General features: G+C 43.8%; 1 protein-coding gene across 7 annotated transcripts in view; it reads right to left on the reverse strand.

Moving 5' to 3' along the window:
• The window catches only part of LOC106581498 (muscleblind-like protein 1), a 155,545-nt gene that overhangs the window by 21,063 nt on the left and 118,974 nt on the right, over window positions 1–15,508 (reverse strand). For all 7 annotated transcript variants that reach the window (XM_014163581.3, XM_082966786.1, XM_082966784.1 and 4 more), the window contains one exon: window positions 33–272. In XM_014163581.3, the coding sequence (XP_014019056.2) occupies window positions 33–272 (240 nt within the window). The remainder of the gene's footprint in view (window positions 1–32; window positions 273–15,508) is intronic.

The following is a 15,508-nucleotide window of genomic DNA, read 5'->3' on the forward strand; positions in this document are numbered from 1 at the left end:
TGGCTGGGGGGGTGTTACAGAGGGATACCTACCATGGCTGCCGCGGCAGCAGCCTGGTTGACCTGGTGTTGGCCAGCCTTTATCTTGGCCTGCAGGTGGGCTGGAGGGTGGAAGTATTTACACTTCTCCCTGGAGCAGCGACCCTTTATGTAGTCCATACACACGGTCACGGTGTTGTCGTTGGTGTCTATCATGGTGCTGTCTGAGGGGTGGGCGAAGCGACAGTCATTCTCACCCCGCGTACAGTTACCTCTCTGGTACTCCCGACACACCTGGGGAAAGGAGGGAGGGAGGGAGGGATACAGACAGACAGACAGACAGACAGACAGACAGACAGACAGACAGACAGACAGACAGACAGACAGACAGACAGACAGACAGACAGACAGACAGACAGACAGACAGACAGACAGACAGACAGACAGACAGACAGACAGACAGACAGACAGACAGACAGACAGACAGACAGACAGAATCCAAGAGAAAAGAGAGAAAGCATAATTAACACCTGCTGTTCAAAATGTTACTTGACAGAACAGGTTGTTACCAAACCATACATCATCATGATACATGGAAACACAAAAAGAGGAGACGAGACCAGAAAGGAGTATATATACAGTCCTTTTCTTTTTTTTTCTTCTTCAGATGAGACAAAAATAAATAAATAATTAAGAAGCATACACACACATACACCAGAAAATCAACAGGCGGCAGGTAGCCTAGTGGTTAGAGGGTTGGGTCAGTAACCGAAAGGTCGCAAGATTGAATCTCCGAGCTGACAAGGTAAGAACCTTTTGTTCTGCCCCTGAACAAGGCAGTTAACCCACTGTTCCTAGGCCGTCAATGAAAATAAGAATTTGTACTTAACTGACTTGCCTAGTTAAATAGAATAATGAGGAAGGGTTTAATAATTGAAGTGTATATTTATCCCTGTTGTGTGTAGAAAGGGACCATCTATAAACCGATGGGAATAAATGAACAAAAAGGCTTAATGAATTTATCAAAGAAACACACAGCTGCCAATTACCATTCAGAAATAATTACACTCATAAATCTCATAATGTTCCCCTTCTCTCACTTAATCAATCAAGTACAAATATTTCGTTTTTCAAATCGACGACCATTAAAACATGGTTAATATATTCCTGAGTCATCCAGCAGGGGGCAGTACATGCATGGTGAGGTTGACGTGTCGCACTCATATCCAGACAAGACCTGGGGTGCGTCTCAATAGTCTACAGCTGCTTCCTTTTCTCCTCTCCTCTCTTTCTACTGGACTGATGTGAAAGAACAGGATATCTAAACTGGACTGGTTTGTGTGTGTGTGTGTGATGGATGTGACTTTTCTGTGAAGACACTAGCTTCTCAGACCTGCGCCTAGACAAAAGGGACTCCACCGCAACGCTCATCTGTGAGTGACGGGGCTGATGAAAACCGCAATGCTGGTCACACACACACACACAAAAGAGGCTGTCTTGTTGTCAGGCAGATGTTAGGAAAGAGGGAGAAGGAGGGAGCAAGAGACAGACAGACAGACAGACAGACAGACAGACAGACAGACAGACAGACAGACAGACAGACAGACAGACAGACAGACAGACAGACAGACAGACAGACAGACAGACAGACAGACAGACAGACAGACAGACAGACAGACAGACAGACAGACAGACAGACAGACAGACAGACAGACAGACAGACAGACAGACAGAAAGGGAGAGAGAGAGAGAGAGAGAGAGAGAGCGAGACAGGGTAGAGGTATAGAGGACAGACAGGGAGAGTGAGAGGAGAAGAGAGAGGAGTGGAATACAAAAGGGAGGAAGGAGAGCGAGATACTGTCTATCTGTCTCCTGTCTCACTCTCTCAATAAGAGCTGTTAGCCCTGATCTGTCGCACTCTCTCAATAAGAGATATTAGCCCTGATCTGTCGCACTCTCTCAATAAGAGATATTAGCCCTGATCTGTATCACTCTCTCAATAAGAGTTATTAGCCCTGATCTGTCGCACTCTCTCAATAAGAGCTGTTAGCCCTGATCTGTCTCACTCTCTCAATAAGAGATATTAGCCCTGATCTGTCTCACTCTCTCAATAAGATATATTAGCCCTGTTCTAACAGCTGTCCTATACCTCTGAGGGAAATTAAACCCAGAGAAGGCTCCTGGTTGGCCAACAAAAAGAAGGGGCTGGTAATCATATGTCTACCTCATCGTAACTGTCCCAACAGGCCAGCTGCATCATCATAATGCTGTTAAGATAGGGATGACTTATTGAGACCTCATTATCATAATGCAGGTAAGATCGGAATGACTTATTGAGACCTCATTATCATAATGCAGGTAAGATAGGGAGATGTGACTTAATGAGACCTCATTATCATAATGTAGGTAAGATAGGAATGACTTATTGAGACCTCATTATAATGTAGGTAAGATAGGAATGACTTATTGAGACCTCATTATAATGTAGGTAAGATAGGAATGACTTATTGAGACCTCATTATAATGTAGGTAAGATATCAATTACTTATTGAGACCTCATTAAAATGTAGGTAAGATAGGAATTACTTATTGAGACCTCATTATAATGTAGGTAAGATAGGAATGACTTATTGAGACCTCATTATAATGTAGGTAAGATAGGAATGACTTATTGAGACCTCATTATAATGTAGGTAAGATAGGAATGACTTATTGAGACCTCATTATAATGTAGGTAAGATAGGAATAACTTATTGAGACCTCATTATAATGTAGGTAAGATATCAATTACTTATTGAGACCTCATTAAAATGTAGGTAAGATAGGAATGACTTATTGAGACCTCATTATAATGTAGGTAAGATAGGAATGACTTATTGAGACCTCATTATAATGTAGGTAAGATAGGAATGACTTATTGAGACCTCATTATAATGTAGGTAAGATAGGAATGACTTATTGAGACCTCATTATAATGTAGGTAAGATAGGAATGACTTATTGAGGCCTTAGATGCTGCAGTGTAGGTAGCTTTCCATCTCCCAATAGATGGAAAGAAAGGGGGAGGAGAGCAAAACACAAAGGTAGGAAGAAATCTGAACATTGTGAGTTTAATTTTCTTCCATTTCAAGTACAACAAAAAACAAAGCTAGCTCAATATTCTAAAAAAGGAATTACGCCAAGTTTAAGCAAATAACCCACAAACGTTTAGTTCAACAGTGGTCAACAGCAGCATCCCCCTGCTGTTTATTTTTAATGTCACACTATGATAGAGACTAAAACATGTATGCCCCTTTTTCTGAAGGGTATTTTTAGCAAACCCACTTCTTAGCCAATGAGGTTAGAGCGTGGTTTCGCTCAATAAAGTACTGTAATACTAATAGTGGGTGGGGATACTGAAGCAACAGCATATTTCCTTATGGAATCAAACTAATCAGGGATTGGCCAGAATTTGTATGCATTTCCTTTCTCCCTCCCTCCCTCCCTCCCTTTCTCCCTCTCAATTTCCATGAAATCACCCCCCCCCCCCCCCCCCCGGTCAGTGAAATCAGCCCTCATCAGTGAATTCAAACCCTTCGTCAGTGAAATCACCCTTCGTCAGTGAATTCACCCCTAGTTAGTGAAATCAAAATTGCTCCACCACTCCCCTTCCTCCCCCCTGCGTCATCCTCTCCTCTCCCCCTCCTTTCCTGTAGACCTTAACTGGCCTGCTGGGCATTGATTTTCGATCTTTCTTTCCTGTTATTGACCACTTTCCTTCGTTCACTGAGTTGTCCACTCGCCCTGAGACTTCCTCCGCAACACCTTTGTTAATTAAACACACTTTACTGAGTCATGTTCCCAACATCACCTTCCCAACGATCCTGCCCCCTTCTCTCCCGTCCATTCTCTCCATCTCCCCAGCCTCCTCTACTCCTCTCCCCTCCTCCTCTCCTCTCCGAATTGGTCTCAATGATTTTCTTTTCCTATTATCTGGCTACTAGTGTATCCTAGGCACCGATACATAATGCATGAGATTGTCATGCAGTGAGCCCTGTGAATCACAGGTGGACATCAGGTTTTCTAATAAGTGATGACTCTGATTGGGGAATTAAAGATCCCCTGGAATAATACACTGGTGTCATATAAAGATCCAGCACACCACAACAGTCATTTAGAGTTGACACTATCAGGTCTTATGGTGTGTGTGTGTCTGTGTCTGCGTGTGTGGGAAACTTCTGGATGCATGTGACGCATCTAGTGCAGTAGTACCTAGGTAGAGGTTAGTTGCATGCCCACTTAGCAGGTGCTTTCATACTCTCGCTTACAGCTCGCTGCCGCCGGCTAGCCCTTGTGGTGAATTGGGGAGTAGCTTCATGCACAAGTCTCCCCTTGTCGGTACAAAGCCTCTCCATGACCAAGACTCCTGTCTGGCCTCCTCGCGGCGGTACACGATAACTGGTTCTCTTGAAACTCCAGGCTAACCGGCAGGGGATCTTGGAGCAGCAGTGGGCCCCAGAGATGCATCTTTACAGGCACACCTTTGTGTGGACACGTCTTGGCAGCCATCAACCACTGTCCCACTGCCTTGTGGGTTAGTCTGCTACGACAAAGGCTAGGAGAGCACACCTTGAAAGAAAAGCAGCATCCTGGCGGCGCGCATTAGGCGGACGCCGACAGACTGGGGTTTCGGCAGACTCCTGCAGCTGTGGAAGGTACTGGTTGTCCTGGGTTTCAACCCTTGCCACTGGAATTTCACCTTCCTACAGTGAAGTAGTGCTGTTGGGGATTGGGCACCCTCTGTGGCACTTTAAATAACTTCCTTTGCGCAGGTATCCACTTCTGACCTCAGTGAAGCCATCAACCGGAAACCGGACTAATATCTGGCAGTGTCTGGTGACGGGGGAATGCACCGGGTGCCACTTAATCAGACCCCTGCATGCCAGCGGCACAGGACTATTATGGTCGCCAGCAGCTGGGAATTGAGTGGCAGCTGCTCTCTGCAGACCTCTATGAGACTGAGCAGCCATATTTAGGAGCCACACTGCTAACCCCAGCTGGGGAGAGGCCTAGAAAAGGTGGCCTAAGAATTGCCCGTTCACTCCATCCTGGATAGGCTACCGCACCTATCGGGAGTTCCACTCAGCGGTCTAAAAATGCTAAAGAAAATAATAAACATCAGAACTCCTTTGGACACTGACGATAATAGCAACAGACCCCATCGGAGAACCGCTTTGATTGCTGCCCTGAGTGAGACCAGGTTCATGGATGAAGGTTCCCTGAAAGAGAAGGGAGAAGGTTACGCCTCCTTCTGGAAAGGTTACCCTCTGGGTGGACAACATTAGCACAGTGTGGGACTGGAAAATAAGAACTACTTTCTACCCAGCCTCACTGAAACACCTGTCGGCATAAGTGAAAGACTCATGTCTCTCCGTATCCCCCTAGCCAAAATGCATTATGCTACTCTTCTGAAAATGAGGCAAAGGACTGCTTCTACCAGTCACTAGATGAGGCCGTTCACCGTTTCCCCAGGAATGACAAGATATTTCTGCTGGGTGACTTCAACGCTAGGGTGGGACAGAACAACAGGATGTGGAGTTGGAGTGCTGGGTAGGCATGGTGTTGGCCAGGTCAATGAGAACGGCATAAGACTGCTAACTCTATATGCCGAGCACGACCTCATTGTCTCTAACACCTTGGTCCAGCAGAAGAACAAATATAAAACATCATGGATGTACCCACGCTCCATACACTGGCGTCTGATCGTCTACATCATAGTTAGATGTTTTGACACTAATGACGTCCTGCTGACACGTGCCATGAGGGGTGCAGAATGCTGGACAGATCACCGTATGATACTGGCTAAACTCCAGGATCATACAGTAAGAAAGAAAGAATGGCGCCGGAGGGATGGCTGCCATTTTACGTGCTCCTAACCAACTGTGCTATTTTAAATTTTTTTGTGTTGTTTGTAACTTTTTTTTAAAACTTATTTTGTACATAATGTTGCTGCTACCATCACTTATGACCAAAAATACCTTCTGGACATCAGAACACCGATAACTCACCTCGAACTGGACAAACATTTTTTCTTTAACGAGTCCGACCTGAAGGATATACTGCTTTCTTGGGAACGGGTCCAAATCCCCATCATTTGCGTGAAGAAAAGACGGAGAAAAAGGGGACAGAGGTCAGGCTGCCTTCTGAGAAATCGTAGGCGAGTGAGTAAACCCCCTCTACCATCAGTCCTATTAGCCAGTCATTGGATAACAAAACGGATTAGCTCCGATCAAGGATATCCTACCAACTGGACATTAAAAAATGTAATTGGCTATGTTTCACCGAATTGTGGCTGAACAACGATATGAATAACATACAGCTGGCTGGGTTTTCGGTCCATCGGCAAGATAGAACAGCTGCCTGTAAGACAAGGGGTGGCGGTCTGTGTCTATTTGTAAATAACGGCTGGTGTGCGAAATCTAATATTAAGGAAGACTCAAGATGTTGCTTGCCTAAGGTAGAGTATCTCATGAGAAGCTGTAGACCACACTATTTACCAAGAGAGTTTCATCTATATTTTTTGTAGTGGTCTATTTAGCACCACAAGCCGAGGCTGGCACTAAGACAGCACTCAACAAGCTGTATAGGGCCATAAGCAAACAGGAAAATGATCATCCAGAGGCGACACTCCTAGTGGCCTGGGACTTTAATGCAGGGAAACTTAAATCTGTTTTACCTAATTTCTACCAGCATGTCAAAAGTGCAACAACAAAAAAAAACTCTATAAGGAAGTGGTCAGAGGACACAGAAGCTAAGCTACAGGACTGTTTTGCTAGCACAGACTGGAATATGTCCCGCGATTCTTCCGATGGCATTGAGGAGTACGCTACATCAGTCACTGGCTTCATCAACAAGTGCATCGATGATGTTGTCCCCACAGTGACTGTACGTACATACCCCAATGAGAAGCCATGGATTACAGGCAAAATCTGCCCTGAGCTAAAGGGTAGACCTGCCGCTTTCAAGGAGCGGGACTCTAACCCGGATGCTTAGAAATCCCGCTATGCGCTCCAACGAAACATCAAAGAGGTAAAGTGTCAATACAGGGCTAAGACTGAATTGTACTACACCGACACTTGTCAGATGTGGCAGGGCTTGCAAACTATTACAGATTACAAAGGGAATTACAGCCTGGAGCTGCACAGTGACACAAGCCTACCAGACAAGCTGAATAACTTCTATGCTCACTTCGAGGCAAGCAACACTGAAGCATGCATGACAGCATCAGCTGTTCCAGACAACTGTGTGATTTACATTTTGGTCATTTAGCAGACACCCTTATCCAGAGCAACTTACAGTAATGAATGCATACATTTCATGCATTTTTTTGTACTGGCCCCCCGTGGGAATCAAACCCACAACCCTGGCATTGCACACACCATGCTCTACCAACTGAGCCACAGGGAAGGCTGTGCTCTTCTTTCATGCTCTTCGTAGCTGATGTGAGTAAGACCTTTTTTCTTTCAGTCTTTGAATGAATACAACGTCACCCGGTTGGAATATTATCGCTATTTTACGAGAAAAATAGCATAAAAATTGATTTTAAACAGCGTTTGACATGCTTCGAAGTATGGTAATGGAATATTTGGAATTTTTTGTCACGAAATGCGCTCGCGCGTCACCCTTCGGATACTGACCTGAACGCACGAACAAAACGGAGCTATTTGAATATAACTATGGATTATTTGGAACCAAAACAACATTTGTTGTTGAAGTAGAAGTCCTGGGGGTGCATTCTGACGAAGAACAGCAAAGGTAATCCAATTTTTCTTATAGTAAATCTGAGTTTGGTGAGGGACAAACTTGGTGGGTGTCAAATTAGCTAGCCGTGATGGCCGGGCTATGTACTCAGCTTTTCGGCAAAAGCACATTTTGCAATATTCTATTTTCAAATCTGACACCGCGATTGCATAAAGGAGTTCTGTATCTATAATTCTTAAAATAATTGTTATGTATTTTGTGAATGTTAATCGTGAGTAATTTAGTAAATTCACCGGAAGTTTGCGGTGGGTATGCTAGTTCTGAACATCACATGCTAATGAAAAAAGCTGTTTTTTGATATAAATATGAACTTGATTGAACAAAACATGCATGTATTGTATAACATAATGACCTAGGAGTGTCATCTGATGAAGATCATCAAAGGTTAGTGCTGCATTTAGCTGTGGTTTTGTTTTTTGTGACATATATGCATGCTTTGAAAATGGCTGTGTGATTATTTTTGGCAGGGTACTCTCCTGACATAATCTAATGTTTTGCTTTCGCTGTAAAGCCTTTTTGAAATCGGACAATGTGGTTAGATTAACGAGAGTCTTGTCTTTAAAATGGTGTAAAATAGTCATATGTTTGAGAAATTGAAGTTATAGCATTTATGAGGTATTTGTATTTCGCACCACGCGATTCCACTGGCTGTTGACTAGGTGGGACGCAAGAGTCCCACCTTGCCCAGGGAGGTTAAGATATCCAGCCAATCGCTATTGACTGGATATCGACGTCTCATTCAATTTAATTAACAAGTGAAATTGCCAGATTTACCTTTTCAAGTGGATCTTTTAAATAATATCCAAATTGATTGGGCTTCTACAATGAGACAAGATTAACTGTTCCACATTAACGTAGATGAAGCAAAGCTCTCAGGTTAATTGAAAGTTAATTCCCAGATAGGCTATACAGGTTTGATTTATCATAAATAGATTAATCAGTAAAATCTGCTTTAGCAAAGCACATTCAGTAAAACCCATTACTGACGGGAGTGAATCCCATGTGGCTTCGGCCTTAGGGGGAAGTATACCATAGTGGTGAATGTACCCTAAACATTTAAACTACTGGTTACTTTTATGATAATCCAGACGCTCTCACTTGCTTGGATATCATTGTCTCATTCAATTTATTTATTTAAATTGTCGAACATAACTTTCTAGGTTCTTCCAATTAAATGAGACATCTTAAACTTTGCAATAGTAACCTAGATGAACCAACTTCCCAGGTTAATTTAAAGTTTAATTCCCAGATAGCCTATCCAGGTATGATTAATCATTATCATTGATTAATTCAATTTGCTTTTGCGAATTCATTCACGTCCAACTCCCACAGTACTGTCCAGTTCTGATGGTTCATTAACGTCTATAAATAGATTAAAATCGTCTTTGCAGCTCCCAACATATTCCAAAACCAAACTTTGGAAAATTCGGAAAAACATTTTTCCTTTCAAATGTTCTAATAATGTGCAAGCTATCAGAGGGGGTAGTCCCCACTCGCCCGCTAATTAGTGAACCTAAACCCATAAATGGATTGATCTCTGACCTCAGCAGCGATACCAACCCTAATTATGCCATTAGTGGAAAAGCAGACAACAACACTTTCCAAAATCAACCATCGGGCGCAGGCCTCGTAAAGGTTCTCTCCAGTCTAGCCCTGATGTCTTGCCATCCGAGATTGGCATCTGTCCAATACCGCAGTGCACAGCTGAAGCACGAGCAGGTAATAGTAGACATAAAGGGACAGGTGGAGAGAACCGGGAAACCAATGACAAATGCAGAAAAGGGAAAAATTCTGCTAGCTATGGAACTGCGATGAAAACTGAACAATTAAATGTAATTGCAAAAACGTATGACGATGAACAAGCACAAGCTCTTTAACAAAATCGTCTTCTACAGGAACAAAATCACATGCTACAGGAGCAACTCGATTTAGCCAAAACAAAATATGATGATGTCCACGCCAAACTAGATAAATCTGAAGAGTTATCTACAAACAGGAGTGCTCAACTTGATAACATGCATGCTGTTTTGTTGAATGTTACTCAAAGTATCACGGTTCTCCTCAAAGCGCTGCAGACCAAAGATGATCAGTTAACCTGTTAGGGCTAGGGGGCAGTATTGACACGGCTGGATAAAAAACATACCCGATTTAATCTGGTTACCACTCCTACCCAGTAACTAGAATATGCATATACTTATTACATAGGGATAGAAAACACCCTAAATTTTCTAAAACTGTTTGAATGGTGTCTGTGAGTATAACAGAACTCAAATGGCAGGTCAAAACCTGAGAGATTCCTTTACAGGAAGTGGCCTGTCTGACCATTTCTTGAACTTCTTTTCCATCTCTATCATTTACTAAGGATCTCTGCTCTAACGTGACACTTCCCACGTCGTCCATAGGCGCTCAGAGCCCGGGAAAAAACAGAATGTCGTCATTCCAGCCCCAGGCTGAAACACATTATCGCCTTTCTCAAGTGGCCGATCAAGGGACACTGGGCTTATGCGCGTGACCCCGACCGCCCCCGCCTTTGGGATTTTTTCCTCTGTTTGCCGAAAAGGAGATTCCCTGTCGGAATATTATCGCTTTTCTACGAGAAAAATGTCGTAAAAATTGATTTTAAACAGCGGTTGACATGCTTCGAAGTACGGTAATGGAATATTTAGAATTTTATTGTCACGAATTGCGCCATGCGCGCGACACTTCTTTACTATTTCGGATAGTGTCTGGAACGCACGAACAAAACGCCGCTATTCGGATATAACGATGGATTATTTTGGACCAAACCAACATTTGTTATTGAAGTAGCAGTCCTGGGTGTGCATTCTGACGAAGACAACAAAAGGTAATCAAACTTTTATAATAGTAAATATGATTATGGTGAGTGCTAAACTTGCCGGGTGTCTAAATAGCGAGCCCGTGATGCCTGGGCTATGTACTTAGAATATTGCAAAATGTGCTTTCACCAAAAAGCTATTTTAAAATCGGACATATCGAGTGCATAGAGGAGGTCTGTATCTATAATTCTTAAAATAATTGTTATGCTTTTTGTGAACGTTTATCGTGAGTAATTTAGTAAAATGTTAGCGAATTCCCCGGAAGTTTGCGGGGGGTATGCTAGTTCTGAACGTCACATGCTAATGTAAAAAGCTGGTTTTTGATATAAATATGAACTTGATTGAACAAAACATGCATGTATTGTATAACATAATGTCCTAGGGTTGTCATCTGATGAAGATCATCAAAGGTGAGTGCTGCATTTAGCTGTCTTCTGGGTTTTGGTGACATTATATGCTGGCTTGAAAAATGGGTGTCTGATTATTTCTGGCTTGGTACTCTGCTGACATAATCTAATGTTTTGCTTTCGTTGTAAAGCCTTTTTGAAATCGGACAGTGTGGTTAGATTAACGAGAGTCTTGTCTTTAAATGGCTGTAAAATAGTCATATGTTTGAGAAATTGAAGTAATAGGATTTTTAAGGTTTTGAAAATCGCGCCACAGGCTGGCAGTGGCTGTTACGTAGGTGGGACGCAAGCGTCCCACCTAGCCCATAGAGGTTAATGAAAACAATGACAAAGTTGGATGACAAATCAGCAGAACTCATTGAAGTCGCTGACCAAATGAATGATGAGAGAACTCAGGTGATGAAGATGGAAATATTGATTTCTAAGCAAGCGGAGGAAATCTCATCACTGAATCTGTCGCTCCGTACTCAAGACCTCTATCTGCAAACCATGACAGATAAGTTTGAGACCGAAAGGAGCAAGTACGACACTCACGTGTCCAAAATCAGTACTCTAAGCGCTCGAGTGGACTCTGCAATGCAGCAGAATACCACCCTTAGGTACCATCTGGAGGAAGTCCAGAATGGTCACGCTCTAAAGTGCGACTACCCATCCAAGCAACCGGAGCCCTGTACTCACAGGAGTAAAGACGATAGGTTTCAGACCTTGCCTCCCTCAGGTGTCCATCAGTCTTCTCCTCTTGGCCATTCGGCACTGAGTAATATGGCGCCTCTTGGCCAACAACAACAAGGCTTGACTTCTCCTCTTGGCCTTTCGGCCCCAATCTCTCCACAGGATGAAGCCAACCCTCTCCGCCCGCTTTTTGCGGAATACCTTGACAAACTCGTCAAGAATTTCCCCACCTTGACCCCGTTCCAGGTCAGCCAAACGATACTGAGACGTTCCTAGCTGACATAGAGGACGCGTTGGATGAATACTCGAACGCTACGGGTTCTGACAGGGTTTACCTGTTGAAGCGAACGTCGAATAGACACGTGAATAGGTTCATTCGTCTACAACAGCAACACGTGCAAAATGACTACGCTAAACTTGCCACAGCTTTGAAATTAGAATTCAGTGGTTCTGCGACTCGCAAACACGATAGCTCACTGGCTAACACCGTCAAACAAGCTCGGAACGAACATCCACAAGCTTACTATCATAGGCTTCGTTCAGCTTACTTTGGCCTACTCACTGAAACAGGAATGGAAGAGCTGATACCATTCAAACAAATGTTTCTGTCGAATATGTATCCCACCTTCATAACCTACTTGGGCCCTGCAGCCCACGTTGGCTTGCCTGTCTTATAACTCAGAGAGCTTGCAAGCACAGCTTTGAGGCATCAAAAGTTCACAACGCTAAGAGCCCTGACCACTCGGTTTTGAAGTTTGACCAGGAGCACTGACTCCAGTTAGAGGGTGCATTATCAGGTATTGGAGCGTTGAGAGATGACACACAACAACAGTTTCTACCACGAAACCATGATGCCAATAACCTCCGCGGTCGAAATAACTGTAAAGTACGTCGCCATCAACATGACTACCGCTACAATCGACCTGTTCGCTACGTTCCTGCACCCAACCCACAAAAAGTGTCAGAGCACAAGGGTAACAAAGGGTTGAAGGACGATCAAAACGTAGACCAATGTTCTCCAGAAGTTCCACTACGGGAAGAACTAAAGCGAGAACAATTTGAGAAAAGGGTAAAAGATAAGTCACAAGGACTAGACGGGGAATTACCGGACACCAGGTCCGCAGGAATTAACACCCATAGCAAGGACGTTAAAGTTCAAATTTCTCCCGCTCTCATTCAAGACCCTATCCAGGGCCCGCTTGATCAAGAAACAAGCCCCTGGGCTTTGTCTATAGACTATGATACAAAGGTTCCGAAGAAAAAGGTCAAACGCTTCGTTAAAGCCAAGCCTAAGCCCAAGTCAATCTGCTTCCACCTTGAACAGAAATGGCACATCACGTCGTTGCGAACGACCACTCCACTTTGTGGGGAATATGTCCAATAACCACGAATCTAAACGGCCATACCTGGAAACAGTCCTGGACGACTGCTTGACTTGTCACGCGCTAATTGATTCGGGTGCGACAATATCACTCATCTCTCAAACATTGTTCGATGATCTCAAAAGGGCTTTGAAGCCAACTAAACGTTGGTTAAAAGTGGAACGATGCGACACTACACTTCGAGGGGTCACTCAGACTACCTCACCTCTCACATTGAGAGTCATGCTGAAACAACACTTCAAGGACGTATCGCTCGTGCACCCTGTGTATGTTACCAGCCTCGAAACTGTAACCCTGCTACTTGGAGCAGACTTGATGGATCGGTTACTCCCATTGATGGATTGGAAAACCAACCAGATATGGTCACAGGCCACAGTTCCTTCTCCACTGACCACACTGTCTTTCCCTAACGCTAGCTGCAACGCAGTCATTCACGAGGGGTATCTGTCGAAAGCACCCCTTGAGAAAAAGACGTTTAGAGACCTCGTGGTGCAGAATCCAATCCAAGGAGATATTATGATATCTCGACACATTCCATCAGCCAACCTGATTGACCATTCTTTTCATGATTTCGAGCCAGCTGTCTGTGTGAATAAGCAACTTCCCTCCTCCTTGCAGTCGTGCAATACGGTAGTTGACATGAACTTCTCTTGCCCTTCGGACACTTCCTCAAGCACTGCGGCCGTCTCAGCAAGAAAAACATTGATGCGCAGAGTATACTCTGCTTCCGATGATACACCTTCCGCTTTGTTGGAGACTGTCACCCCTTACAATGACACTAATGGTGTCAGTCCAGCAACTGACCCGATGACTCCCACTGGTGAAACACAATATCACAGACCGATATCCTTGTCTCAGTTCGCAGGTACTGAAGAGGTCGCCACACGCGGACGCTGTGGTGACTGACATGCCTCAACAGCCACTGAGCGTTTTGAAGCACAAACACCAGGAGATTTGGTTGAAAGGTTACAGCCATTCTCATAACAATGCGGCCGCTGACAACTCGTACATAGCTTACAGGGAACCTACCAAGGTACACCACTAGAGGGGACTGCAACGGCGATCACCAACAGGACATCAACTGCCCATCCTTGTGGAGGACTGCTCCGCTTTCAGAGAAGCCTACCAAGTTCGACCACCAGAGGGGACTGTAACGATGATCTACAAACAGGATATCACATGGTCATGATTTTATGTTGATTTGTAACTTGCAGGATAAACAAGATCCAAACCACCAGGGGGGGTATGTCATGACGTTGCCCTCTTTGGGTACAGCGAGCACAGTTGACCCCCCTCCCTCTGCACCAGCCCTTTTCTATGCACCATCCCCCGACCTCTATACTCCTGACACCAGGCTCTGTAAGAAGAGGTCGTAAATTCCTATGAGGAGATTCTCTCCTCATGGCCACAGTATAGAGACAGAGTGAGTTTTCATAGACCACACAAAGGAATTTCTTCTACCTCACAGAACTTGACAACCGAACAATATTCAGGTTCTGGAGAAGGTGTAAAAGATCGGTGAAGAATACAGCTATGAACTGGTCCGTTTGGTACAATTTTGTGAAACTCATGAGAGACAATACGGCCACATTACCATAATCATGTTTATAGAAGAGTCTCAGGTATGAGACTTACATCGAATGGTTGTATAAAATGAATGAATAAGGATGGAACTGTTTGTGAAAATGTGTAATGTGATTTTGGACTGTTTAGGACATCTACTTTGTGCATGACACAAGTATTTTTCCAACAATTGTTTACAGACATATTATTTTGCATATAATTCACTGTTTCACAATTACAGTGGGTCAGAAGTTTACATACACTAAGTTGACTGTGCCTTTAAAACAGCTTCGAAAATTACAGAAAATGATGTCATGGCTTTAGAAGCTTCTGATAGGCTAATTGGCATCATTTGAGTCAATTGTAGGTGTACCTGTGGATGTATTTCAAGGCCTACCTTCAAGCTCAGTGCCTCTTTGCTTGACATCATGGGAAAATCTAAATAAATCAGCCAAGACCTCAGAAAAAATATTGTAGACCTCCACAAGTCTGTTTCATCCTTTGGAGCAATTTCCAAACGCCTGAAGGTACCACCTTCATCTGTACAAACAATAGTACACAAGTATAAACACCATGGGACCACGCAGCCATCATACTGCTCAGGAAGGAGGCGTGTTCTGTCTCCTAGAGATGAAACTACTTTGGTGCGAAAAGTGCAAATCAATCCCAGAACAACAGCAAAGGACCTTGTGAAGATGCTAGAGGAAACAGGTACAAAAGTATCTATATCCACAGTAAAACGAGTCCTATATCGACATAACCTGAAAGGCCGATCAGCAAGGAAGAAGCCACTTCTCCAAAACCGCCATAAAAAAGCCAGACTGCACATGGGGAAAAAATATCGTACTATTTGGAGAAATGTCCTCTGGT

Source organism: Salmo salar, chromosome 20, assembly GCF_965601325.2.
Source record: "Salmo salar chromosome 20, fSalSal1, whole genome shotgun sequence".
Lineage (NCBI taxonomy): Eukaryota > Metazoa > Chordata > Actinopteri > Salmoniformes > Salmonidae > Salmo > Salmo salar.